This window comes from Phaethon aethereus (genome assembly GCF_964289735.1).
Source record: "Phaethon aethereus genome assembly, chromosome: 1".
NCBI classification, from domain to species: domain Eukaryota; kingdom Metazoa; phylum Chordata; class Aves; order Phaethontiformes; family Phaethontidae; genus Phaethon; species Phaethon aethereus.
The window spans coordinates 190,632,518-190,658,659 of NC_138575.1; the positions used below are offsets into that span (position 1 = coordinate 190,632,518).

At 38.7% G+C, this 26,142-nt stretch overlaps 2 protein-coding genes across 2 annotated transcripts in view; one reads left to right on the plus strand and one right to left on the minus strand.

The window, feature by feature from the left end:
• The window catches only part of RB1 (RB transcriptional corepressor 1), a gene marked incomplete at its 5' end in the record, with an annotated part of 88,214 nt that overhangs the window by 31,863 nt on the left and 30,209 nt on the right, over window positions 1-26,142 (plus strand). The window contains 6 exons of the mRNA XM_082001229.1: window positions 2,537-2,624; window positions 3,217-3,333; window positions 3,998-4,054; window positions 4,143-4,174; window positions 4,252-4,328; window positions 4,545-4,747. Of these exons, the coding sequence (XP_081857355.1) occupies window positions 2,537-2,624; window positions 3,217-3,333; window positions 3,998-4,054; window positions 4,143-4,174; window positions 4,252-4,328; window positions 4,545-4,747 (574 nt within the window). The remainder of the gene's footprint in view (window positions 1-2,536; window positions 2,625-3,216; window positions 3,334-3,997; window positions 4,055-4,142; window positions 4,175-4,251; window positions 4,329-4,544; window positions 4,748-26,142) is intronic.
• On the minus strand, window positions 21,650-22,672 carry LPAR6 (lysophosphatidic acid receptor 6; the record flags this gene model as incomplete). Its single annotated transcript, XM_082001279.1, has 1 exon — window positions 21,650-22,672. The coding sequence occupies one exon, from the start codon at window positions 22,670-22,672 to the stop codon at window positions 21,650-21,652; it is 1,023 nt and encodes a 340-aa protein (XP_081857405.1).

Consider the following 26,142-nt stretch of genomic DNA (forward strand, 5'->3'; position numbering starts at 1 on the left):
AAATGTTCTGAACCAACTTCGGTCTTGAGAGGAGGTCTAGTGAGATATTTAGATTCTCTCCATCCACATTTGTGCTTTTCTCTGAATTTTCCAAAACTGATGCCATTTAAGACAGTTCAAGTGAAGGCTCATTCACCAGTGGCGATTTGGGCTGTAGTAACTGTTTTTCCTAAAGCCATAGTACTGTCACTAGATGGCAGTAAACCTTTATTCACCGGCATAAACGTGGAAAGTGTATCATTAACTCTCCCTGAATTAAGTAGAAGCCCTTACAGGTTATGTTGAAAGCATCATACTTATTACTTTGAATCTTCTTATAGTGTCTTCTTTCTGGACATAGACACTTAGGATCTGCTTTGAAGCCCCCTGAAATTGGTGAGAATCTAATAATTTTCATCAGTGGATTTGTATCTGGTTGTTCATATAGAAAGCAGTAGATAAAATGGGTGTAAGTACTAGTGCCGAGCATAATGAAAATGGGTCGTGTGTTTTCATTTTACTTTTCTTCCACTGTCCTTATGCTTTTCCTTATCACTAGTAGAGTTTTGGCAGAAGTGATTTTACCAAAACCTCCTAAAAAGTAGATGTCATGGTTTAACCCCAGATTAACTCTATCCCATCTGAAATTAGGACAGTAGATTAAAGAAAAATGCATCTTTGCGCTACTACAGTTGTAATGCTCGAACATATTTTTCTTCTTTCTCCATTAATTTTCTGAGTGATATGAGCCAAATTTAGGTTAAATAGGCACAGAAATTTTAAACAAACAAACCCCACCTAAAAATAACTACCACAATAAAAAATTAAGAAAGTAACAATACCACTGGAAAAATCAAACTGTTTCGTAGATGTTAGGAGAGAAATTAATACACTAAACTTTCTGAAATAATAGAAAATTAATGCTATTGTTTAATATAAAACTTGAAATATGTTTAAAAAAAAACTAGGCCACATTAGTACATGTGGACATACTGGATATATTATTCTTTATGTATGTATGTGCAAATAGTAAAGGCAGAACAATACATGATATCCCCAAAAGTTGGAAGTGGGGGCTGTTTAAATGCTAGCTCATGCACAATTCTTCTTGTCCTGTATGACAAGGTCATTATTGTTCTTATTTTCCCACCTATAGATATTTCAGTCACATCCTGGATAATACATGCTATTTGAGATGAGGCCAGGTTCTGTTATCTTAAAATAATGATCTTTCTGAAAGTCATGAAAAATATTTGTCATTAGGATTTCAGTTCTAGAAGAGAAACTGAAAAATGCTTTCTTCAGAAAGATATACACTCAGCTTAACAAGGCATTTAACTTTGTGGAATAAAGTTCTACAAAAAAACCCAGGATCCTATCTACTTTTCTTCAAAGTATTCTTAATTCTTTAAATTATTACAATTTTTCTGACGTACTGCTGTTACTTGGGTTAACTTTAGTAATTTTCTATGTTAAGATATTGGATAGGGATCAATGGATATTACTTGTGATATTGAATCTGTTTTTAGCAAGAAAATTCTAGGCATTAAGTAGAGATACAAATAGTTTTGATGTCAGTGGTTTTTTGTTGTTTGTTTTTTTTACTGTGTACCTGTAAAATAATGCCAGTAAGATCATATATAGAGGCAACTTCTATACTTCAGTATATCCAAGTTAATAAAATGTTATTCGTATTTTTATCTACTTTTCATCTAGACAATAAAGAATTTTTACTCTACTTTTTAAGAAGATATTGTTTGTATTTCTTGGGAACACTGAAAAATTTTTTTAATGTCCACATCCTTTTTCCCATCCATAATACTTTAAAAGTTAAGAAGATTTCATAGTTAAGATCCTTCTAACCTAGCTACAGATACAGCAGGTAGAGTAAGGATTACAGAAATTGTAGGCTTTCTATTGCAAATAGAAGAAATTGGAGTTAAAGTAAGAATTTAAGTTTTAACGTGACTTTTGGGTTCAGATCCAGGAAGGGAGAAGACTCTCGGTTCTCATGCTGTGGCCAAAAGGAATGTTGACAGCTCTGCCTCTGAAAAATGTGGGTTTTTCAAAGCATGTATGTTAAAAAGGCTGTATTATCTTGTGACAACCATATTTTAATACATTTTACTTATTACACTTGTGAACAGGTGACTTGAAACATAAAAGCTATCTCCATTCACCAGTCTTTTGTATTATTTTTGTACAAAAGCCAAGGAGTTTTTTTGTTAGGGAGTTGGTTGATTTGACTGAGTATTTTCACTTACAAGGATTGCAATTTTACCATTTTATTGCTTGTTAATGTTTATTATGTGATTTATGTTCTTTTGGTTCTTTACTTATGGATTGTAATCATTCTAATAATTAGATGATTTGGTAAATTAGATTATTATAATTCACAATGGTTAGCACAGTACAGCAGTTTTTCCAAGCAGTTTGATAACTGGAGTGAGAACTAGAATCATTTTTTTGTTTGTTTGTTTGTAGAATTGTTGTTCGGTTTCTGGGAACTGTCAAGCCAACCTTAATGTTTATTATGCATTTCATTGTATTTTTCCAGAACTGCAATGAATAACATTCAGCAATTGATTATGATTTTAAACTCAGCAACTGATAAACCATCAGATACTCTCATCATGTATTTCAATGTAAGTGACTAGAAGGAAGATTTGTGAAAGATTCTTGGAATTATCACTCAAGTATAATATATGCCTATAGATCTGATGCATGTGTTTTGGGAAACTCCTTTATTAACAATTGTTTTTTGAAGAAGTACATTTTAATTGGGATGGTTTAAATGTAATTACTCATTTTAGAAAGCACTTCAATCTAACTGATGTGTACTGGAACCTTATAAGTTCTTAAATCTTTTTGCTACTGCACTAAATATTAAGATTTATTTATGTATGTATCAGATGGAAAAAGAAGGGGGTATAAAAAGGAGACAAAGAAGAGAAAGGAGGATGTACTCAGAGGATCTTATGTCCACTTTCAACCACTTAAGCTTATTAAAGACATTAACATCGATGGTACTACTTGCATATTAGTTAGGTTAGTTGCATGTGAGACATGAAGTTGTAATTAGAGGAAATTGTGGAACGTGTGCAATAATTCTATCCTTTTTTAAATACTCTGCTATTATTTATGCTGATGAGCTGATTGAGAGATGTTATAAAGTAATGAAGTAAGATGTCCTTTCTTTGCCTTTCCTTCCCCTGTCCTGCTTCCTGTACTTATTAGAATTGCACAGTGAACCCTAAGGATAGTATCCTGAAAAGAGTGGAAAGTCTTGACCACATCTTCAAAAAGAAATTTGCTGAAGCAGTTGGACCAGGATGTGCTGAAATCGGTTCACAGGTAACATTTTGTTGGTATTAGCTAATGTGAGACCTGACTTACTGACTGTCCTCCTTCAGTGCAGATCAATAATGGTAAAAAGTAACTATTTTTTTTTAACTTGAGGAATGGACAGGTATTTTTTCCTAAAGTGCTGTGAAGATAGTATTCAACAAATTAAAAATAATTTATAAGGAGCAATAGGAACTGGGTGGAAATATGTTGGGAATACTTTAATGAAGAATGGGAAAATTGCTGGGGAAAATACATTTAGTGAAATGTATATTTGCATTCAGTAAAGTAACTTAGCCCAAAACTGCAAAAGGTGACTCACTTCCTTATAAAATCAGTAGGCCAGCTGTGCTTTCAACAAAGATTCTGGAAAATAAATCTAACCAAGTTTGTTCTTGACAGTCTCCTATCTGTCAGCCTTGCTTTTTATCCTGTTAGTCTGTGAATTAATGTAAACACTTGATTAAGTCTTCATGTAGTTGGGGTAGCCACAAACCTTGGTAGCCTTTGAGGCCTCTCCAGTGCTATTGGCAAACAGAACTGCGGTCAATGACTTCTTTATAGTGGCTCTTCCAAAAATGGAAATGTTCTGAATTGTTAAAATATGAGAGTCTGCCTGTTGTAGTCTGTTAAAACTTCTTGTAATACTCTGGAATGTCTTCTTTTTTAATAGAGGTACAAGCTTGGAGTACGTCTATATTACAGAGTAATGGAGTCTATGCTAAAGTCGGTAAGTTTAGTACTGGTAGTTTAGTACTGGCATTGCATTTACAAGTACTAAGAATATTCACAAGTTTGGTGTGATTTATATATTTCAGGAGGAAGAGCGCCTCTCAGTGCAGAATTTTAGGTATGTGCCCCTAATTGGTTATCAAAGTCTGCTATTTTAGTGTTAGGACAAGTATTAATAACTTTCTTTCTCCTTAGCAAACTTCTGAATGATAATGTCTTCCACACATCTCTTCTGGCGTGTGCTGTTGAGGTTGTCATGGCTACGTATGGCAGTAAGTTGAATCTAAAGTCCTAAATAGCATTGTTATTGATAATTATTGCCATTTGTTCTAATACATAAAATACAGTAAATAGCAAAAAAAAAAAAAAAAAAAAGTAGTGCTCACTGAAATTTCTGAACTAGCAATGATTCAATAAATAGAAAAAGGAAAAAACATCAGAAGTGAAAGAATGTAGTACTCTTGATAATTTTAGTCTGTTTCCTGCAGGAAATGCTTCACAAAGTGATGGTACCAGTGCTGAAACAGACTTGTCTTTCCCATGGATTCTAAATGTATTTAATTTAAAAGCTTTTGACTTCTACAAGGTGATTGAAAGCTTTATTAAAGCAGAGCCGAGCCTAACAAGGGAAATGATAAAGCATCTAGAACGCTGTGAACATCGAATTATGGAGTCTCTTGCTTGGCAATCTGTAAGTAATGCTTTAAAGTAGTATTTGTCCTTGCATAACATGCGTATCTAGAAAAAGGAAATTACACCCAACTCTATAAAATAAGTTGTGGTCTTGCTGAGATTTATTTCTAGTGAAGTAAATTACAAGAGCAAAACAAGATTAGTTTTGGCATGTCTTCAGGTTTTGAAAAAAGGGAGTATATCAGAGGACGAAGTTGACATAGCTCTGCTGATTTATGTGATTGTAAGCCAACACCATCTTACTAAGCATTAATCTTGAGGGTAATACCCTTAAAAGGTATTTTGGTGCCAAAAACAAGGCAATAAATTCTATGCTTTTATTTGTAAGTTAATTTTTATCCAGTTGTTATTCTGACTTGGCAATTAAGGCATTAGTTCTATGCATCTGATACGTTTGTTAATAGTACTTAAAATATTGATTCGCATTGTCCTTTGCGCTTCAGTCACTTTAGTATTTTTGGATGCCATTAAAATAAAATGCTGGGAGGTTGGGGTTTTTTTTTAGGCTGGATATCAGTAAATCAAACATTGTTTCTTTATATTGTATGTTACTTATAAACCAAAAATATGATATTAATGCCACAAAACAGAAGACTATAAAGACTGCTAGTTTTGACCAGAGAGAGACATAAAGCAACTGCTTAAGAACCTGTCCCATATCCTACAGTTCTGGGAAGTTTAAAACAACACAGTATGCCATAGCTAATGGGATAGTGTAATCATGAAGCAAGTTTTTTTTTCAGGGTAATCTGCGTTTGGTTTGTGTATGACTTCAGAGTGAAAAGTCAACAATTTTTTAGTACGAGTGATACTTTACGAGGCTGTGGGGTTATACTCCTGGATTTGGGGAACGCTGTTGTGATTGAGAGCAGTGAGAACCCTGTCCATGTTTGGGTTTCTAGCTCAGGAGCTAAGCTTGCTGGCCTCAGGCGTGTATGGAAGCAACTTCCATGCTTCAGACTGAATCTGGTGGACACTCTTGTGCCAACCAGCCCTTGCCACTCGATTTCCTCTGCCAACACAGTCAGTGGGCACACATCAGGCTCCCTGAATATGCCCTGTTATGATGAAGGTGGTCTTTCTGTTGGGGGAGCCAAGACTCGTGTGTCCAGCTCCATGCTCATCAGCACAACACTGTATGTGCCCCAGGATTTCTGGTGCAGTGCTATAGCTGCTGTACCAGAGTGTAAATTTTCCCCCCCTGTAATGCTTTTGCATGTTTGTTTGATGTCTTGGGAAATGTGCACGGCCTCTCCATTGCTGTATGAATTTCTTTGTTGTTTTGCCATTCTTTGAATAAGACTGCCTGAAAGCACTTGAGGCTGAGCGCCTTTTACCAGAGCCTATAGAAACAGGGAAAATGAGGCAGTATTTCAAGAGGCAGGCAGTATTTTAAGAAGCTGGCAGGCATATAAAAAGTCCTTATTTGAGAATTGTAACATTCAGAGGACAAAAGGCAGAGGTACAGATACCCCAGTTTGACTCTCTACAACCAGTAAGTGTCTCCTGATACCTTCTGCAAACCAATTTGAAGTCACTTTACTGCTTAGCAATAAGCCATATCTACTGGTTTCTACCCAGTAACTCAAGCGCTGCGTGCAGATAATCTGATTTGGACTTGGGCTTTCAAGCTGGAAAATGCAAAGCATTGTGTTTTCAAAAATTACAGGTATAGCTGCAGACTTCCGTGAGACAAATTATAACGTCAACAAGCTGCACAGGATTATTTCAAGTTTTCTGAGTGCTGTTTTTTGAATGTATTTTAATGTATTGAATCTATCTTCTTGAGTTGCCAGAGGTGTATGTTTGGTACTGTTTTGGGGTGGTTTATATAGCTGATTTGTGTGTTAATTGAATAGGATAGCTCAGTTGGAAGGGACCTACAACGATCATCTAGTGCCAGTAAGATCTGTGGAGCAGAGCACAGTGGAGGGCATAGAAAGAAATGTGCAGTACATGTATCGGAGGGCCCTTCTGCTTCATTGACCTGTGTGTCACGTCTCACCTGGCTCTCCCCAAGCACAGGGCGGTCTGTGGTCTCCTGTTGACAGAGGTTTGTGACTTGAGGGCACGGCAGGGTCCCCTCAAAAGCTGAGGGAAGCTGTGGCAGCCAGCTACGGGCAGTTGGAGCCAGTGTGCAGCTACTGCAGATGCTGCACTGGCCTCCGTTGCCGCCTCCAGCTGCCCATAAGGGGAAAGCCTGCGAGTTCTAAGCATAGTGGCGGCTCAGGAGGTGAGAAGTAATGAAACGTTATCTACGCTGAAATGTCTTGCTGAGTCTCTGGGTCACTGCAGTGAAGGACCTGAGGCTCACACATTGTAAGGCTGCACATAGGAATGTAAAGGTGTGAGTCCTTCCTCTAGTGCAGAAAATCCACCCGTGCCTCACATCTAAATACTGGCTGGTTTAGTCTTAAAAGTGTAATTTGTTACCAACAGGAGAAAATGCTTCCATGGCTGACCTGCAAAGCTGTTGAGGTCAGGTGTCCCATGAAGGTTCAGCTACTAAACGAAGGATTGGTTTACCATTATCTTCTGCAGTTCGTTACCTGGATATGGTCTCCGTGTAATGGTGTACAAGGTTTAAAAAGTGTCTGCTTAATTAGTAAACCCCTGAAGAAGGGGTGGGCAATTAGAGAAGTGTAGTTCATGCCAATAAATATCTCTTACCTCCAAACACTTGATAAAGGAGGAGAGAGAAGTCAGATGACTTCTCCTTAGTCATAAAGAATATCTCACTATAAGTGATTGCTTTGGATTAATTTTAAACAAATTACTTGATAATCCAAAAAAGGTGGGATGTCCACAAGGTTCAGGTTTCTTAATATGGTTAAAGAATGTTGTTGTTTTTTTTTAACTGTTAAAATGAAGAAAATCATGGAATGAGTAAAGCTTATGCAAAAAAAAAATCTAGCTCAGTAAATAAGGATAGAAACATTTGAAAAAGATTTATTTACAAATATTTGCATAATGCAACTCTGATTCCCCCAATTATTTGCCATGTATTTTTGTTTAGTTCATACCTTCCCCCACAGGTAGTGCCTTTCATTACAAGGCTTGCCTGCTTTTTGGAAAGTCAGGTCTGTATTTATCCAGGCTTTCCTCATTCTCCTGACTGTGTTAGGAAGCGGACTTCAATATGAGATTTAAAGCGACTGAGCAACTGAATACAGAATAGCTTGAATTTATTGTAGTTTTACTTGTCACAGAGCTTTTGTGAGGAAAAACACCTTGCATAATTTCTCTGAAGAAAAAGAATCTTAAGTGCGTCTGACCTTTATCTGACTTGGGAAGCTGTATCGAATGAATGTGAAGGATTCTGTTTCTTACTGGTATCTGAAGATAATATATCACTCCTTTGCTAGTCATTGTGAATATGTTTATTGCTTTTGCATAGCTACCTGATTTAGTCATCAGTACCTTAGGAAGGAGATGAAACTTTTCTAGGTCATCCTTTCTTTTAACAAAAAAGCATAGCTGGACAAAATAAAGGGTGGAAAGAAGTTGGCAGTTCTTCTCAATAATTCTTAATTTTGAAAAGGGGCAAGTGTCCATAGTGACGAAATCATGTGGAAAGTACTTCCTTTTCCTTGAATCTTTATAGAACCCTGAAGGGAGAAGTCCCATTTATCCACTCACGTATTATTTACCAGTGAGGTTATGATGCTTCCAGATGCAGATTATGTGGAGATAATTTTAGAATATGTTAATAATGCTGCATAATTTTTATGGGCAAAATAGAAATATACCATACAATAGTCTTTCTTTACTGTAGAGCATTTGTGCTTCATCTCACTACAGTATCTTGGGCACTATTTTAATTTCATAACTGTATTTAAAGGGAACTGAAATTACTTTAGACTCAAAGGTGCCTATAGCCTTTGCTTAATTTTGATCATATTATATAAAAATGATTTAAGCCCTGGCATAGTTAAAATCTGTTTCCTAGGAAAGGGATAGCTTGTTACCTGCCAGCCTTGGGAGTTCATGCTCAGCCTCTTTCATAATTTTGTCATTTATCTCTTTCGTGGCCAGCCAAAAAAGTAATTCTTTTGAATATCTCAGATGAAGGTTGTGTGAAGAAATTCCAGAATCTTTGAACTTCCCTTAGAGAAAGCCCTGTCAGCTGGCATGTCACATATTCGATTAAAGTGTCGCTGCTTGCTGCAATGCATTGGGAAGAAATAAGGAAGAGCAGGTAATCGCTGCAAGCAAACCAAATACAAGTCTATCAATTTTCACAGGCTGTTTTAGGAGTGAAATATCTGTAATATCTGAAATGCATTTATTTCTGGGAAAAGCGTGACTTAGGCTTGCCTTTTTTTTGGCTGTGTCATTCAAGAAAGTAAACACCTATGGCTTATCTGTCTTTGTTACCTATATCTGCAAAGCAATCCAGTTGTATTTCCCTGCCTTTCAGCTTGCACTCTGCTCACAAGCTGTGAAGGAGGAGGAACAAGCTAAGTATTAGATTTCTTTCATACTGCTGCTTAGAGAACACGCTTCCTGCAAATGCTTTTTCACATGTACAGTAGGTGAAGTGTGGAGCCTGCACATGTTCTAAATCATCACATTTGGCGTACTTTAAAATAGTTTGGGCCACACTACAAAATACTTTTTCTGCAAGCCAGGCTTTGGTGTGCCAGAGATGTGATGTGTGAAGCCCTCTGCTCCATCAAGCTTCAGCTGTCCAGTACTGGGGTAGTGAAAGGGTCTTGTTCTTCTGTACTGGTGTTGTAGACCAACCGCAACCTTGTCCAAAGATAAGGCAATTCATGCCAGCCCTGTAAGGTGGGTTAGAGAAAGAAGCATGGCCACACTTTCTTTGTTAACTCTACAGAGGGTAAAATGTTCTGTTGTTAACTTGTTAATTCATCCACATGAGTACTGGGAGTCCAAGGGGTATTCCTCGTAGGACTGCAGTTTTAAAAGGTTACCTGGTAGCTTAGCTTTTGCTGTTAACAGGGATGAGAGGCAGCTGCGTCACTTTCTACAACCCCACAGCAGCCCAAGAACAGAATGGGAAGGTGCGTTCGAAGTCTGATTTGGTCTGCTAGCTTCAACTTTTTTTTGGTGTTTTGTTTATGTGTGAGACACAAACAGATTTTGAATGGAAGCAGTGCATTGCACTACAGCTGTTGACACTGTAGCCTTCTTTGGCTGTATCGCTCTTTAACACTTGCTATCCTAATTGGTATTTGTATTTTTCAAAGGAAGATGGAACACCAGTATTGATATATGTTGCAATTTAGAGTTTTAATGTGGTTTGGAGTTATGACTGATGCAAGATAAAGATGGCTCTACAAGGTTACTTCTCTTAATGATTTAAATATCATCAAAAGTAGACAAGTGTACTTTGCTGTGTCTGCAACCTTTTCCATGTAGCATTGCCTAAGCTGTGCTCCATAATGCTTCTCCTTTATCAGCTGCTGCTTCTCTGTGGTTTCTATTGTCAACTAAACATTTGCAGTGAAATCTACAGTACTGTTTATAATATATGGTGGATTTAACACAACTCAATGTTTGCAATAAGTATTTGTCAACTAACTATGTAGTTAATGTTTATACTCAAGTAACTCATCCCACACCAAAGACTTCTGTTGGTTTTAAATTACGCAGATCATTGTGGCAGAAATGCATTTCTGAGGAAAACCATGTATTCCCAAAGAATATATTTTATTGCATTAATATGACAAACTCACCAAGAGGGAGTAACAGCAGACCTACTTTGATCATGCAATAAGGAGAAATATATTAAATAGGTATGTTTAAGATTTACTTTAAAAGTGTTAGACAAATCCAGGTCGGGGTAAAGCTGTAAGAAGTTACAGGTAAGCAATGATACTTCTTAGTATTTGATATAGTACAAGCTTAACTATGCAGCCTCCTAGTCTTTGATTGTACAAGGACACGGTTATTGTGGAGTTCACCATACTTGGAGTGCTTAGTGCCTGTTTCCTTGGATGCAGTGTACAATTTAGAATTAGGTTTCAGTGCTCCTTGTAAGGAGGAATTGAGCATCTGGGAATGGAGTTAGTATATTTTCTTGTGGTATGTATCATTCTCAGTAGTGTTTTCTGTTAGGTTTATGTTTGAAGTTGTACACCTCTTCTGGAGGTAGGTGTCTACATGTAGTTTGAAGTTCTTTGATCTTGACGTCTTAAGTCATTCCTTTTAAAACTGTAAGAAGTAAGAATGGTCATACCATCAACATTTTATACAGTAGGTTACTAGATAAATTGTTTACTTCTGTATTAGAAGAATTACTCTAAAACCTTGTTGATAGGCAACCAAGTAATGCCAGGTGGCAAGGACTGGGTACTGGGGCTGCATCTAGCCTCAAAGGGGCAATAGTTTGGGCTTGAGTATTACCCCACCATCATCAGTGGTGGTTTGTTGGTAATGTGTTCCCTGGCACGTTTTGGCATTTGTCAGCCCTCCTGAACAATGCCTATGCAAGATTTGGGGCATGATGCAGCTCAGGGACTATTTCAACTGCTGGTATGGATTAGAAGTGGAGAACGTTTAGCTGTGTGGGCGCAAGCTGTGCTTTGCCACTTGCCCTCAAGGCCTTAGGACAGGCTGTGGCTCGTTGTGTTACCAACTACCAACCCAGACGTAGTCGTGGGTTCAACCACATGAGTGGCTTCAGCGCTGGCAAATGAGTCACGCGTTCCCTTACTGTTTCTCCTCCAGGCCCAGGAGGTATAAGTGTTTCTGCACAGCAGCTGGTTTCTCTTAGAAAAGCTAGTGTATGTCAGACATATTCTTTTCATGCCTACTAAATTTTGACTTTCCTTAGCTATAGGAATATCTAATTTGTGAATGAGGGACAGCCTTAGGCACAAAAAAATGCTTGGCTTATCCAGAATGACAACATTTCACTGTTGCACGCTCACTGGCGGGATGTGAACCACTTAGGGAACTTCACTGGTGTAAAGACAGGCACCTCAGGAATTGCAGGTATCAGATTGCTCTTGCAGGCATCACCCATCTCCTGTGATCTTCTGGATTTTAGACACCTATTATCCTGTCTCAGTGTGGATGTTGCTACAGACAATGATTTCTAATGTGGAATTTTCTAGAGTTTTTCTTACAGGGGAAAAAGTGTGCTAAGGGTCACCAAACTATGCCATTTCACATGCTCACCATGCTCCTCTCAAAAAACTTACATTAGGAGGGTGCAGCTTTAACCTTAAAGAAGGAACTGAGAATTGATTTGAGGTTTTCTGTCTGTACATACTAAATATATTTCTGCTTGCAACATGAGTGTCTTGCAGAAGCGTGTGTGATGAGGGAGGTCACTGCTACCACTGCTGCTTGGCGTGATAGTGCTAAAGGATCATACTGGTTCTGCTGCATGTGCTTAATTATTTTATTTAAGGTCATGCGTTAGCTCTGACACTTCAGTTGACACAGCTGTGGCTGGAAAGGCTTCTATGATTTTGCCTTTATGATACAAAGCACATTCTTAGAAGTCTGTAAGATGGTTGCTTTTCAGTTATTTGTGGATATACCATATAGTATCATGGAAATACATACATTTTTATGTGCTTTTTTTAGTTTGAGCATATGTATATTTACACACACTTTTTAATAAATGCATGAGTAAAAATGTAAGAATGTTTCTTCCATGCCTCTCTAGTACTCCTGAAGATTTTCCTTTTGTAGAAATCATGCTGTGCTTTTTGAGGCTTGAAACTTTTATCTGCCTTAACAGCTGAAGGCAAACTGAAAAACCAGGAAGAATACCGAATGGTAGTCTTCAGTGTCTGCACCATCACTTTGAAAATCTTCCCTGCCACTCCTGCTTATCGTGATGACTCAAGCTGTTATTCATGCTTGGGTGTTACCATCTGAGCAAATCCTCTAGGCTACTGGGAGAGAAACCAAAACACTTAAAGCTGACATCCTGCGTTTCCTGCTTTTGTCTGTGTCGGCAATGTGTTCACTTCTTGTTAGGCACTCGCTAAGTGTACAAAACACTCACTAGGGTTGTAAGATACTGGTTATGTTAGCACAGTATTAATGGATTTATCTGTCACAGGTATACTGAGTCAGCCCAACCCTTAAGATGCTATTTTGATTCAAGTACAAACATGAGCAAAGGGATTACATAAGACACAGCAGCTACGTGAAGTTTTCATTCTGTGAAATTTGGATGCTGTTCTTGGATTTAAGTTTTTCTTTACTTCATCCACTGCTTTAAAGTACAGAGTTTCCCTTACTAGGGGGATGAGTCCTCCGTTGTTAGAATTCTACAACTTAGGTGTTTAGGCTCCCTCTATACTTGAGACAGAGCTGGACTTCCAGAAGGAAAATCATTCTATTCATCTTAAAAGGGTATTTTACAATGGGATTATTCACTTTCTGAAGGTACTTCTCTCCACTGACTGTAGAGAGCACCCGTCTCAATGACAAACCTGAACTAGATGTATCATGTTTGTGTGTTAAGGTAGGTAGAAGCGAACCATATGCTTAATATTAGCCTTCATAACTGCATTTTCCCAGTTATTAATGTTAACAAGAAGTAGTTCTTTAATTATGCCTGGTTTTGCTTTAGGTGGCTATTTGTTCTATATATCTCACCTATAGTCACTGTTGTGGTTTCTGTTTGTGCATAGGTCATGTGCTGTTACCAGTGTGGCTACAGAAGCAGAGGATGTGTAGTGATGTCTCTGGCTATAGATTTACAGCTGTAACAAGGAGCTGGGTTTTATAGCCTGTGCTCAGTGGAGCTTGCAACTTTATTGGTGCAGTATAAAGATAACTTGTCTGTGCCTACACTGGTCCCAAATACAGAGTTAGCCACAGAAATAAGACTTGGTTAACATGATGTACTTTTATTTAGTCTTTTTTTTTTTCCTTCAAGTTGCCCAGGGTATTAGTAACATTTTAAGAAAAAATAATGAAATCGTTCACTGGGAATCCTTGCTTTTCAAGGTTTTTTTTAATGTTGTCTGGTGTTTTGATGGTCCTACTACAGCTGCAGGACTTTCATTTTAGTCCTACTCTCTTCCTAGATAGTTTGAACTTCACCTTTTCATCCTGCAGCATTGTAATATCTACATTGCAAATACTTGTAGAAATTTCTAATGGTTGCCCGTGAGGAAAAAATACATTAGAATTCAGGGAGATATGCTTGCATTCTTTAATTTTGTAAAATCTTGCTGAATTGGGGCAAATTCAATGTAGCTGTTTCCTTAAATACAAAAGTAAATAATGCTTGGGTTAAATTCTGCAGCCGTATCCCTGCTGCTTCTTCCATTGATGGGATTATGCTTTCTAACTTTGCACTTTTGTAAATCTTTGTAGTGAAACAAAACTGGTGAAACAGGTGGAATGAAGTTCTGTTTTGGTTTTTGTCTTGTTTATTTTATCTGAGCCACAGTCCTGAATAACTGTCATAAGCTTTTACTGCTCTTTCTACCCTTATTGCTGTGTTATTTGAGACATTCTGTAGTTAACTTTTCTATGGAAGATCGAATTAACTTCTTTTAGGAAGCAAGTAGGTGCCAAACAAACATTCTAATGTGCTATGGGTTGTTTTTTTCCAGCTATACGCTCAATTTTCAAGCTGTTAAGGGGTAACAGTATTTTCACAGAATCACAGAATGGTAGGGGTTGGACGGGACCTCTGAAGATCATCTGGTCCAACCCCCCTGCTAAGGCAGGATCACCCAGGGCAGGTTGCACAGGAACATGTCCAGTCGGGTTTTGAAGGTGTCCAGAGAAGGAGACTCCACAACCTCTCTGGGCAGCCGGTTTCGAGTGCTCCATGACCCTCACAGTAAAGAAGTTTTTCCTCATGTTGAGGTGGAACTTCCTGTGCTGCAGTTTGTGTCCATTGCCCCTCGTCCTGTCACTGGGCACTACTGAAAAGAGACTGGCTCCATCCTCTGGACAGCTACCCTTCAGAGATTTATAGACATTGATAAGGTCCCCTCTCAGTCTTCTCTCCTCCAGACTAAACAACCCCAGGTCTTTCAGCCTTTCCTCATACGAGAGATGGTCCAGTCCCTTAATCATCCTTGTAGCTCTCCATTGGCCTCTCTCCAAAAGTTCTCTGTCTCTCTGGAACTAGGGAGCCCAGAACTGGACACAGGTGAGGCCAGATGAGGCCTCACCAGCATGGAGTAGAGGGGGAGGATAACCTCTCTCGACCTGCTGGTCACACTCTTCTTAATGCACCCCAGGATGCCACTGGCCCTCTTGGCCACCAGGGCACAATGCTGTCCCATGGATAACTTCTTGTCTACCAGGACTCCAAGGTCCTTCTCCATGGAGCTGCTTTCCCTAACCTGTACTGGTGCATGGAGTTTTTCCTCCCCAGGTGCAGAACTCTACACTTGTCCAGAACTCTATACTTGTCCTTGTTAAATTTCATGAGGTTCCCCTCTGCCCAACTCTCTAGTCTGTCCAGATTTTGTCAAACTCAAATTGCCAGATTACATGTCATTGGAAGTGGGTTTTTGTTTCAGGGTGGATGTTTTTTTTTTTGTAGGTCAAATAAGTGCTTTTGTGCCTGCTTTTGTACTGTATAAATGTATGGTATTTCAGTTATATGTTTATATCACTGAGTGTATGTCTTACAGTAACTTTCCAGTAATAAAAAAATCCTTGTCAGGGATGGGGATCCCCCTGTTTACAACTGTTGAGTAGGCATAGTGTTCACCATCCTCTGCAAAGGTAATCTCTCTAGGTTTTGTTTAAGCTTTTCATTTGGGTTGGGTTTGCCTGTCAGAATGGGTTAGGCGCAGGCTGGTAAGCTCCCATGGTGGGCTGAGCGCTGTGCCACTAACATCTGGACCAGTGCACGTGGTGTTCTCCTGAACCCCTGAGCAGAGACTTCAGGCTTACCCAGTTAGACTGTACCTAGTCTGAACTTGGCCTGGGTAAGTACCTGAACTGTCATCACTCTGCCCTTCCTGTTTGAGAAAGCATGCCCAGAACAGAGCCTGTGCTTGGCATGTTCTGTCGGTGCCTCTTGCACCTTCCAGCAGCTCAGAGGAGCTCACAGATCTTATCTGGGCAGAAATAGCTGCTGATTTTTTTTTTTAATTTTTTTTCACTTGCCCACCCACAGGAGCATGTGAAACACAATGTGTGCATGCAGTATAAATGGTGAAGTTTCTTTCACACACAAAAAGTGTTAAATAACTTAAGCAAACAAGTAAACAAAGAGTTTTCAATTTGGTTTCATTAAAGTTATTTTCGCTTGGGCTGAAAAGGCAGATATTTTGGTACTTGCTTCACCATCTGCATTCTCTGTTTTTTGCCATGCTTTGCTATATACTTAACAAGTTTTTCCATTAAGAAATATCTGCAATGCTGTGGGTGCTTTTTTCATTACTTCATAAAAGCATCAAAGTTTTATTCTAGATGCTTCCAACTTCAGTCGTGTAGGTCTTGATGCTGTGATGACTGGTAAATTTTTTATAATCTGGTATCACTCCTTAGTGACCAGGAGTGTTTTCAGTTTTTATTACATTAATAGTTGCTTTTAGAAAGTGCTTACCAGGACAAACTTTCAAAAATCAGTGAATCTAAGGTTGCATAATTTTACAGAAGGATGAAGATTTGCAGCGAATGTGTACAATTGACTTCCTTTCATAAAGCAGCAATTTTTGCAGAATTAGTCTGAAAAGCAGAAGCCACAGTTGTTTTCATGTGAGAGAGACTTAATATTATTACCAAGATAATGGCATTAATTTCGGGTGCCTCCTGTTACTAGCACTGTTATCTAAGAATTTTTTTCTTTAAGGCAGCCACTCACTGTTTAAAAAACTTGGAGTTAGGGCAAATCTTGAAGCTCTGTGTGTGGAAAAGTATTCTTTTATCTCTCCATAAAAAGATAGGAACTTCTTGTTAGGGGCCTTCCTTTGTTGTTGCTTGTGGTTTGATTCTCATGCTTAAACTGTAGAAAACTTATCGCTTCTTAGTGCAGAACAGCTTTTAGTTTTGTTATAGCTAGAGTAGACAGACTGCTTATTAAATAGAAAAATAAAAATTAAAATCTAAATTCTCAGTTCTGGAGTTTTTAGTTTTCCAACAAAATGGTAAGTTTTCTAGAAGACCAGATGATGTGTGGAGGGTTCTTTTTGTTTATTTTAATTTTGTGATAAGTTCAGTTTTCTTACGGGAAAAACTGGGCTTGCTTTATAAGCAGTTGTATAACAGGAACTGGATTGGAGGGTGGTGATAAATGTGAAAGACCACAGCTTGCTTCAGTGTCAAAGCAGCATTAGAGGATTAGAACAAACTTCTCCATCCAGCTTCTTGCACAGAAGTATTAGACTGTGCAAGCGTGTCTTTCTGAATTTGCATTCATCTTAAATGAGCTCTATTGAGTACATTCTGAAAACATGATAATTCAGTGATTGTCAGTTATATTTATACACTTTTTTCAGCACACTGATAATTGGATAACAAATGCAGTCCATGCATTTACAACTTCTAGATTTAGAATTGTTCTGATTTACATTTTGTCTTAGCTTTTGAAATGTATCCTCTTTCATTTTGTCAGTGACGCTTAAATGCCAGTAACCCTGAGGTATAAATGATAATAGTCTAGCAAAAAAGGGAACTTGTCAGGATTTACAGGTCTGCTCAGGTGCAAGAACCTTAAAATATTGCTGGAAAAGTATGAACAAATTGCTCTTCATTTATAAAACTCCTAGAAAATAACTTTGAAGAATAAATAATGCTAGAGGATACTATAGTGGGATTTTCAAAATTATCAGTCTCGAAGTGAACCTTTCTGGGTTCACTGTAATTTTAGCTGAGTTCTTTATGTAATTCTGAAAATCTCATCTTTGGCAATGATGCTAGTTGAAATTACAAATGAAAATCACTTTCTTGTTTGCAAGACATGATGGAAGACTATAATCAGGAGTGATATGGAAAGGCTTGAATGGCAATCAAGTGTTGTCTTCCAAAAGAAATGAGGAGGCAGTAATGAAACTAGTGGATTTGCAACAAAAGGAGGTTTGGGTTTTTTTAGTTTTATCTCCCACCACACACATGCACACAACGTGAGCTTTTTACTGCAGAATGCTGTGGATGTTAAAAAGTTTACACGAGTTCAAGGGGAGACAGGACAAGCTCACAGGAGAAAAATTTTTAGTGTTGCTGAACAAACACATCTGACTCCAAAAGTCCAGAGGTACAACTGGTGAAGTGAGACAGCACTTGGAGGAGAGAAAGCCTGTATGCCTCCCCTGCTGTTACCTTCTTCCCCAGGCATCCAGCCTTGGCCGCTGTTGGAGGCACGATGGTAGACTAGCTGAATGTTTGGAGTCTGATCCAGTACAACCATTCATATCTCCTACCTGATCTCACGAGCTCTTTTTCAGTCTTTGCATTTCTATGACTGAAGTTACTTTCTTAAGAAATACAGGTTCGGAGGTTGATTCCAGTTAAGGATTTCTTACCTGCCTGAAGTATCATTTATGGGGTTTTTTAAAGCACTTTTAGATGAAAAATAAAAAGACGTATTTGACTTGGTATTTCTTTAAATGTCAAAGACATGTATACTGAGTGAGACAAATTTTGACTTGTATTCTGTTCCTGAGAAAGCCAGAAATCAAAATTTCAAGCTGAATATAAAAAGTATAAAATGGGGAATACTTTGCTTTTAAAGTAATGGTATGTTGAGGTAAATCAGAGGTGTTGATAGAAAGTTTGGTTGGTTTTTTTTTCCTTGTTTTTTGAAACTGCTAGTTAATTATCTAGTTATCAATTTCTGCCTACCTTGGTTCAAATCAAAAAAATGCTTGGAACCAACTACATTTTCACTGCTTTTATTTTTATGGTAAGGGTGCAGTATCTGCACCTGTAGATGAAGAAACCAGAATACAAAGAACAAATTTGTAAGTTTTGATCCTAAAACTGAACTCCTAACCCCCCTGCACAGGCATATGAGTAAAAATAATGTACTTTTAAGAAATACTAGGTGCAACACATTCAGATGCTCAGGAGCTCCAACAATATAAGCCTTTTTTTAGCTGAGATGCCTAGGCATAGCTTAGGAGCATAACTCCTCATCTAGATTTAAATTTTGGCATAAGCTCTTACCAGAGAGAAGAGTTGTTATCAAAGGCAGGAGCAGAGGGAAGGAGTGCGGCAACTCAGTAATGTACCAGTGAAGACACTGCTCCATCCACAGCCCTCCAGGATAATTTTGTTGCAGAACTGGAAGAGGTGGAGAAAAGCTCATCCAGTGCTGAAGAGCTGGTAGCTTGGCTTTATATCGGCTTGTTGTGGGAGGTACAGGTTCACTCCCCCGCTTCTGAATCAGTCAGATCAGGAATTTCTCGAGTAATGGTCAGATTCTCTACATTACGGATGTTGCTTTTTTGACTGTTCTCTTTTTGGTTTGTGGTGTGGTTTGGGTTGTTTTTCCTACCCGCCCCCCCGGCAAGAGTGAAGTATGTTAAATAACAAAAAATATAAAGCTTCCTCAGTTTTGTGATATCAAGCTGTCAACTGGTCGGAAAGCTGTTGTGCTGTCTCGCACTACGCTGTCGCAAAAAGCAGACGCTACCGCCCTGGAGAGTGACTGCAAGGCAGCAAGAGCTACTCTTCATGCTTCCTCAGGCTCTTTGAGCTATTGCACCAAGGAAAGTCTGGTTTAAAAGGGACTACCCATACACACAACTTTAACTGCTTGTTCTGCTTTTAAGTCAGTGAATTTATTTATTTATTTATTTATTTATTTCCCCCCACACCCCGCAGTTCTGTAATCTCAGAAGGAGCAGCTTTTCTTCACCAGGGTGAGGCTCTGGACTGCTCACTGCTGTAATGCAGAGGTGTTGCTAAACAAGTTGTCACTCAACCAAGTAACAGCTTTGCCAAGCTGAGGGAGAGTAGCAGCCTAGAAACATAACCCAGCAGTGACATTAAGGGCTTTAGTCTTAAAGTCTTTGAAGGGAGTCTAATATTAAACAGGTTTTTTAGAGAGAGATGCATTGAGACATTAGAGGTGCATATCTGACTTTTGAACTTTGGATTTGTCAGTGGCATATGGAAAACGTACAGAATTTCTAGTCATGCTGGGGGTTTCGTGCATTTTTGTGAAGTCAGATATGAATCAAAAGAGTTTAGGATTCCCAACTAAGGTAACTGCCTATTTTCAGATATTATGGAGACATTTATATCTATGCTATCTTTGTAGCTTAAGCTCATACGATTTCCTTTCATAAGTGGTGTGGATAAAGATTTAAAACGCTGTTAAATTCAAAATTCAATTGGCATTAGTTTCTAGCAATCTTTGAATGACTCAGTTTTCCAGTAGTAGTAGTCAATGTCCAATTGATTTATAGCAGTTAAGCAAAAGCTTCACAAAGGGAAGTAAGCTCAGTCAGATAACATATCATATACTCTGGCAGCTCAATATGCATTTTCTCCAACATTGATTCACGCTTCTGTATACTGCCCTGAAGTAAAAATGCCTCAGTGCTATATCTGTGTTGCAACTGACCGCTCTAAATCTAAAGTGCAAATTCATTTTAGCTCAGTTCTTATTCTTGACTCCATTGTTTTTTGGTGAGGAAAAATCAACATTTACTACTTACTTTTACCTTTTAAATATTTATTAAATTTTACAATGATGTTAAATTAATTTTGAGGAAAATGTATACAACATTCTAATATCTGGAAAATATACACAGCAGGATGTTTTAAAGCACTTTTGTCTATATATTCGTGTTTGTAACAGTAATATATGTAGATTTCTCCTTTTACGTGGCTTTGACTTTCCAAAGTGTCTCGATTATTTTTTCCAGCATGTAGCCCCAAGTAATTTGTTTTTATACTTTATAAAGTTTGCAAGAAAATAGCATTTGAAATTTTAAATGCACCTGTTAAAAACATTTCTAAGACACAAAGATTGAAAGGAAGTTTCACTCTAAAAATTACTGTGCCTTGAATTTCTTTATGGGACACCAAATAGTTTCCTAGAAGAAGTATTTGGGTTGATGCACATGCTCATTTCTAGTTAGTAAAGGTCATGTTTTTCTAAGAAACTACTCCTTTGAGATTGAATTACCTTATTTGGAGGATGCGATTGTGCTCAAAAGATGTGTTGAGTTGAAGAACTTCTCACAAAACAGTTTAATAAAGTGGTACTGTACCTAAAGCACTAACTTCAGTCATCAGAGGTTATTTTGTTATAATTACACAGACATCTGAGACAGAGGTGAGAAGAAAAACCAGTTTGTCTGAGTTGTTTCCAGATGCCCTAAACTACCAGAAGATTTAATTGCTTTATGGGGGCCAGGCTTGTGGAGAGAGCATATATTTTATCAGATAAGCCTGGGAGAAACGAAGTTCTTGTAGCCCATTGATCAAAGCCTGCTATGAATGTAATGGTCCCTAAGAAGGAAGGTGCAGGGAGAAGGACAGAAGGGAGGAGTGAGAGAGAGAGAGAGAAGTGAAAACTCCGGAGCAGGGACAGTAGCTGAAGCAATATGTTCAATATAGTGCTGCTTTCCTCAGCGACTGGATCCTGAGATGTAAACCAGGTAGTTTCACCCCTGTTCTCAGTAACCTGGAAACCTATATCATTATAAAAAAATGAGCAACTGTTTTAACTTCAGGAAAAAAAACTGCTACATTTTCATTTGTTTTTGACTTGACAGACAGTGTTTGGACCTTGGTTAACCTAATCAGAAACCAAAAGTTTGTTTCTAACATACAACTTGTCAAGAACAGACATTCGACACAAATTCTTAAAATACTTTTTCTGTGTACTATTATGCTTAACACTTTTACAGTCTTATCATAAACTTTTCTTATGTGAAGGAAGTGTAACATTTTACATATCAGAATATATTTCCACAGCTGAAGAAATGTGCAGGCTTCTAATTCCAGTTTAGTCCCAGTATTCTTTTAATACAGTTTATATTGTAGAGTCACTGTCAAATATTTTCATTTTTATGGTCTGAAGGCTGTGTTGAATGAAGTTTTCTGAAACTGGCCTCTCGGAGAATCTGATGTCCTGTGGTCTAGTGGACCGCTTCTTTTTTATCGAATTTTGAATTGTATCCGATGTAAAGTAATAGACTATAGGGTCAAAACAGCAGTTCGAAACAGCAATGCACAGAGTGACAGGGTACATAGTCCTGACTGCGGTTACCACTGAACAATTAATCCAGGTCTGTGTTCTCATAAGAGAGTAAAGTATTAAAGTAACATTATAAGGCACAAAGCAGAAGCAGAATATCACCAAATGGACAAAAATCATTTTGAGTACCTTTTTCTTGCTTAATTTATTCTGACTTAACGTAAGTGGTTTATTCAAAGTCCGTAAGACCATGGTAGAGCAGGTCACATTCAAGATGAGTGGAATAAAAAACCCAACTATTTCAATGAAGATAACAATCCGGGATAGGTAGGTTTTCCATGTGTCCTCTGAAAAGTTTTCAAAACATGTTCTTTGTTCAGTATTATTACGGCGGTTTGTAGACTGGAAAAAGCTTGCTGGTGTGCTGCCTGCTAACACAGTTATCCATACTGCAGCGCAGACAATTTTTGCGTTCCTTTTGGTTCGGAGAGTCTTGGAGCGAAAGGGATGCACTATAGCTAAAAAGCGATCTACGCTTATGCAAGTCAGAAATAAAATGCTCCCATACATATTTGTATAAAAGAGGGTGACAGAAATCTTGCAAAGAATGTCTCCAAACGGCCAGTTTCTTGCTACAAAGTAATAAATCCGGAAGGGTAATGTAAACACAAAAAGCAGATCCGAGATTGCTAAATTAAGCATGTAAGTTGTAGTCTCGTTTCGCACTTTCAATGTACAAGTAAAAATGTAGATAGCAACACAGTTTGCTATGAGGCCAAGAACAAACACCATACTAAAGATACAACCGTATAAAGTATATTTAAAGGAGTCCTCAGTGGAGCAATTAGAGCGTACCATTATAATGGTATATTTAAAATTCCTCTGATTTGGAGCTTTCTCTGGTATTTTTTTATTGCAACTTTTTTTAAATTCCACGAAGACTTGCCGAGGTATTTGAAGTGGGTGCTTTGGTAAGTTTGTGGCACTGTAAAGCTTCAGCGAAGAAACACAAGCTCTGTAGTAGGGGAGTACATCTCCAGCAGTAATCACCAGGAGGTCACTCTTCTCTTCCAAGCGCTATTTGTAATCACATAGCCAGTCTTCAAAAGTCAAAAAACGGATCATTTGTGGCAGATGAGGTCATCCCAATGCTTGCTTAGTTGCATTTCTCCCCTCAATTCGATGAAGCCGGTGTAGAACTTTCTGCCTTACTCTTGGCTGCAGATCATGATGGCAAAGTCTTGCCCATCCAAATTTGCTGGGAACGCATGCCTTAGAAAACCATTTCCTGGACGCCGCAAAGTGTCGGCACTTGCATTTCTCCCTCAGCCTTCTTTCTGTAAAACGAGCTTTTCGGCTCCTCCGAGCGCTTGCTCGCGGGAAGTGAGCTGCTTGCGAGGGCAGAAATGAAATTCCAGAGCGTGTTTGTTCCTGCAGAGCACGGCCCTCGCGTCCTGCGCCCCGGCAGCCTCTCGCCAGCCCGGCTCCTTCTGGAGAGGAGAGAAAAGAGCTTAGGCAGTTTGTAGCGTGACATCACAGGAAGAAGAGGTTGGACTCGCTGAAGAATGGTTTCAATTCAGTTTGTTTGCCTTCCCCTAATCTGATAATGTGTGTGCTGGGACTGTACCTTGCAGACGAGCAAATGGTCACCAGCCGAGTGCTGCAGCTGCAGCCTCCGGTTAACTCTTTCCGTACTCCCTGAAAGGTGCTTTGTCAGTGTTGTTGGGAGTCCGAAAGCTTCAGCGCAAAATCTTTTTCTTCAGTTATGAGGAGACTTTTCAGCATCTGAATAACTCGTGCGCCTTAAAATTCCTGTTTTTCTTTGTAGGGTTTTATATTTTTATGTAGAAAGGAACTAACGTTACGCTTTTTGATAGATATCTTCGCTTGCGATAGATAACACGGTAATCACCAGAAATCAGCTGAGTAGTTCTGTCTTGATTCCCTCAATACACCAGTACAAACCTTAGAAGGGACAAAGTAACATTGGTAGGTAATTAAATAATTTCACCAAATAATTATCGAAAGCAAGAGGCAAAGATTATGAATTTGTGGGCTGCTCTTGGATATTCCCGGGACTGAGATGTGTTGCAGCAGGAGGAGAAATTGTTAACTTGTTCCATATTACAAAGCCTATCCCAAGCTCTATTTCTAATCAGAAAAATGGTTCTTTTTACCAAAAAAATTGCTCTGATTTTTTTTTAAATTTCATGGCACAGAAAGCATTTTCTTCAATGTGTAAGCACAGAATTAATATATCAAAATAAATACTGCACTATGCAATTGTTTCTGATAATTTAAAGGGGGCCAGGTATTGCACATGCACAAAATGCTACGATTAGTCACTGATTAATGAAACGAAAACATGTTGTAACTAATTAAATTGTTAAGTAAATATAAAAAAAGCAGCTCATATTGCCTTTAGGGGTAGATATTAGATAAATCTCAGTTTAGACAGACTCATTTATTTAACAACAGCTTGGGTAGACTCACTTCTGGCATCAAAACCAGTCTATTTCTAAGTCTTAGAATAACAAATCTCTTCATATCTGGCTGGGTGGCATGGTTCTTTTGAACTAGATTTTAATCAGTTGTACCTAAGCAAGGCTCTGGGCAAAACCTTTCTAGTCTGCTGTAAAGGAGAATAAATAGTACTTCACAGGGTTTTGGCATAGTTTCTTAAGGTAAGGTATATCAGACAAAATTCAGAAACATGCAAAAATGGGTCTGTCTTATTTTATTTCAAGTTCTCTTGATAAGTTTCTTCTGTGAAACTCTTTCACCTTGATTTTGAGGTGAAATCAAGCAGTTTCATTTCAATAGGCCATAACCACAAGAAACCTTTTTGACTATTTTTGAGATTCATACTTAACCGTAAAGCGTGGTGCATTTCCCACTTCTAAGTCAGCAAGAAATGAAAATGTGAGCTTGGTAAAGTCTCTTGTGTATCCAACTTAACTCCTACCTTAGCATAAGGTTGCCTTACGTGGCTTTCCTCACAAAAGCTGTCGTCACATGCAGTTAAGTTTTGTCTCTATTCCCAGCAGCCTTGCATGGTGATAGGAGAGTTTTCCTGCTAGAGTCTGAGAGTTCTTCATCAGACCTTGGGAGCTCTGAGCTCAGTTTTCCTGCTCTGGCTTTGTTCGCACAGGAAGACTGTGTGGGACAGGCTCAGTTACTGGAATGAAAATCCCTGAAGTACAGAAATGTGATGTTTTATGTTGAAAGCTCAAGCAATATTTCATGTTTAGAGAGAGAAATGAATGGAAATAAGTAGGTCTCTCCTATTCATCAGTACTTGATTTTTCTGTCTGGGTGAAGGTGTGGATGCACAGAGAAGGGGTGGGGATGTCTGACCAGGGACACTGTCCCATTTTCCCGTAGTAAATGAATTTCAGAGCAACCATGAAGGTGCATCCTCAGCCTTCAGTTCGTCCATCAGAACCCATGCCTTGCTGTGGCCTGTGTTATTGCTCCAGTTGCAAATGTGGGCACTACTTAGAGGTGTATTTTAGGGGCTTGGGTTTATGCTTCTGTTGTCTTTGGGACTTTCACTTGCCCCTGCACCTTTTTGGTGCACTTTACACTGACTGAAGAACTAAGTGATACTTGTTTCCTTCCAGAAATAGCATTCAGCTGCAGGGTTTCTCCACCTGCAGAAGAAAATTTGAAAAGCCCAAGCTGACAGGATTTTTCTTCATGTCCTGTTTCAGTGAGTAGGTATATGACTGAGCAGGCAGTCTGACTCAGTGTAAAAGTGTGAACGGCAAAGGTAGATTGCATACCCTTTTTCTTAAATTAGATGTGGCTGATTGTTATCAAGCACTGTTTTAATGTGTGTTAGCTTCTTTGAGCTGAAGAACCTGCGTTATCGCACTGCGAGCTGCGGGAGGCGAGAGCAGCCTCCCTTCTGGCCAGGCTCCAGCACGAGTGGGAGAAAACTTCATCGCACAGTGGATCACGTTTCAAGACGTTGGACTCTGTGCCGTCAGATTTGGAACAGCCTTCAGTAAACCCCAATGCTTCAAAAAAAAAAAAGTTTATCAGTTATGATGGAGGAAGAGTTGACTTGGTAATGACCTTGCTTATGTTCCTTTACTGCGGGCAAACTTTCCTTTGGGATGGGGAGGTGGGGTAGGCAGGAGGAAGCAGCTGCAGGGAGGGCCTTGTACGCTGAGGGTTTTTTTCACCAAAGGAAGCAAAGCTGCCACTGAAGGGACACGCATATGCAAGTCTGCCTGCCTTTCTGCGTTAGAGACAGGAATGAGTTAGGACCTGTCATTTGTTGCTAGAGCTCGATGAGCAAAGACTGCATTTCCATCAACAGG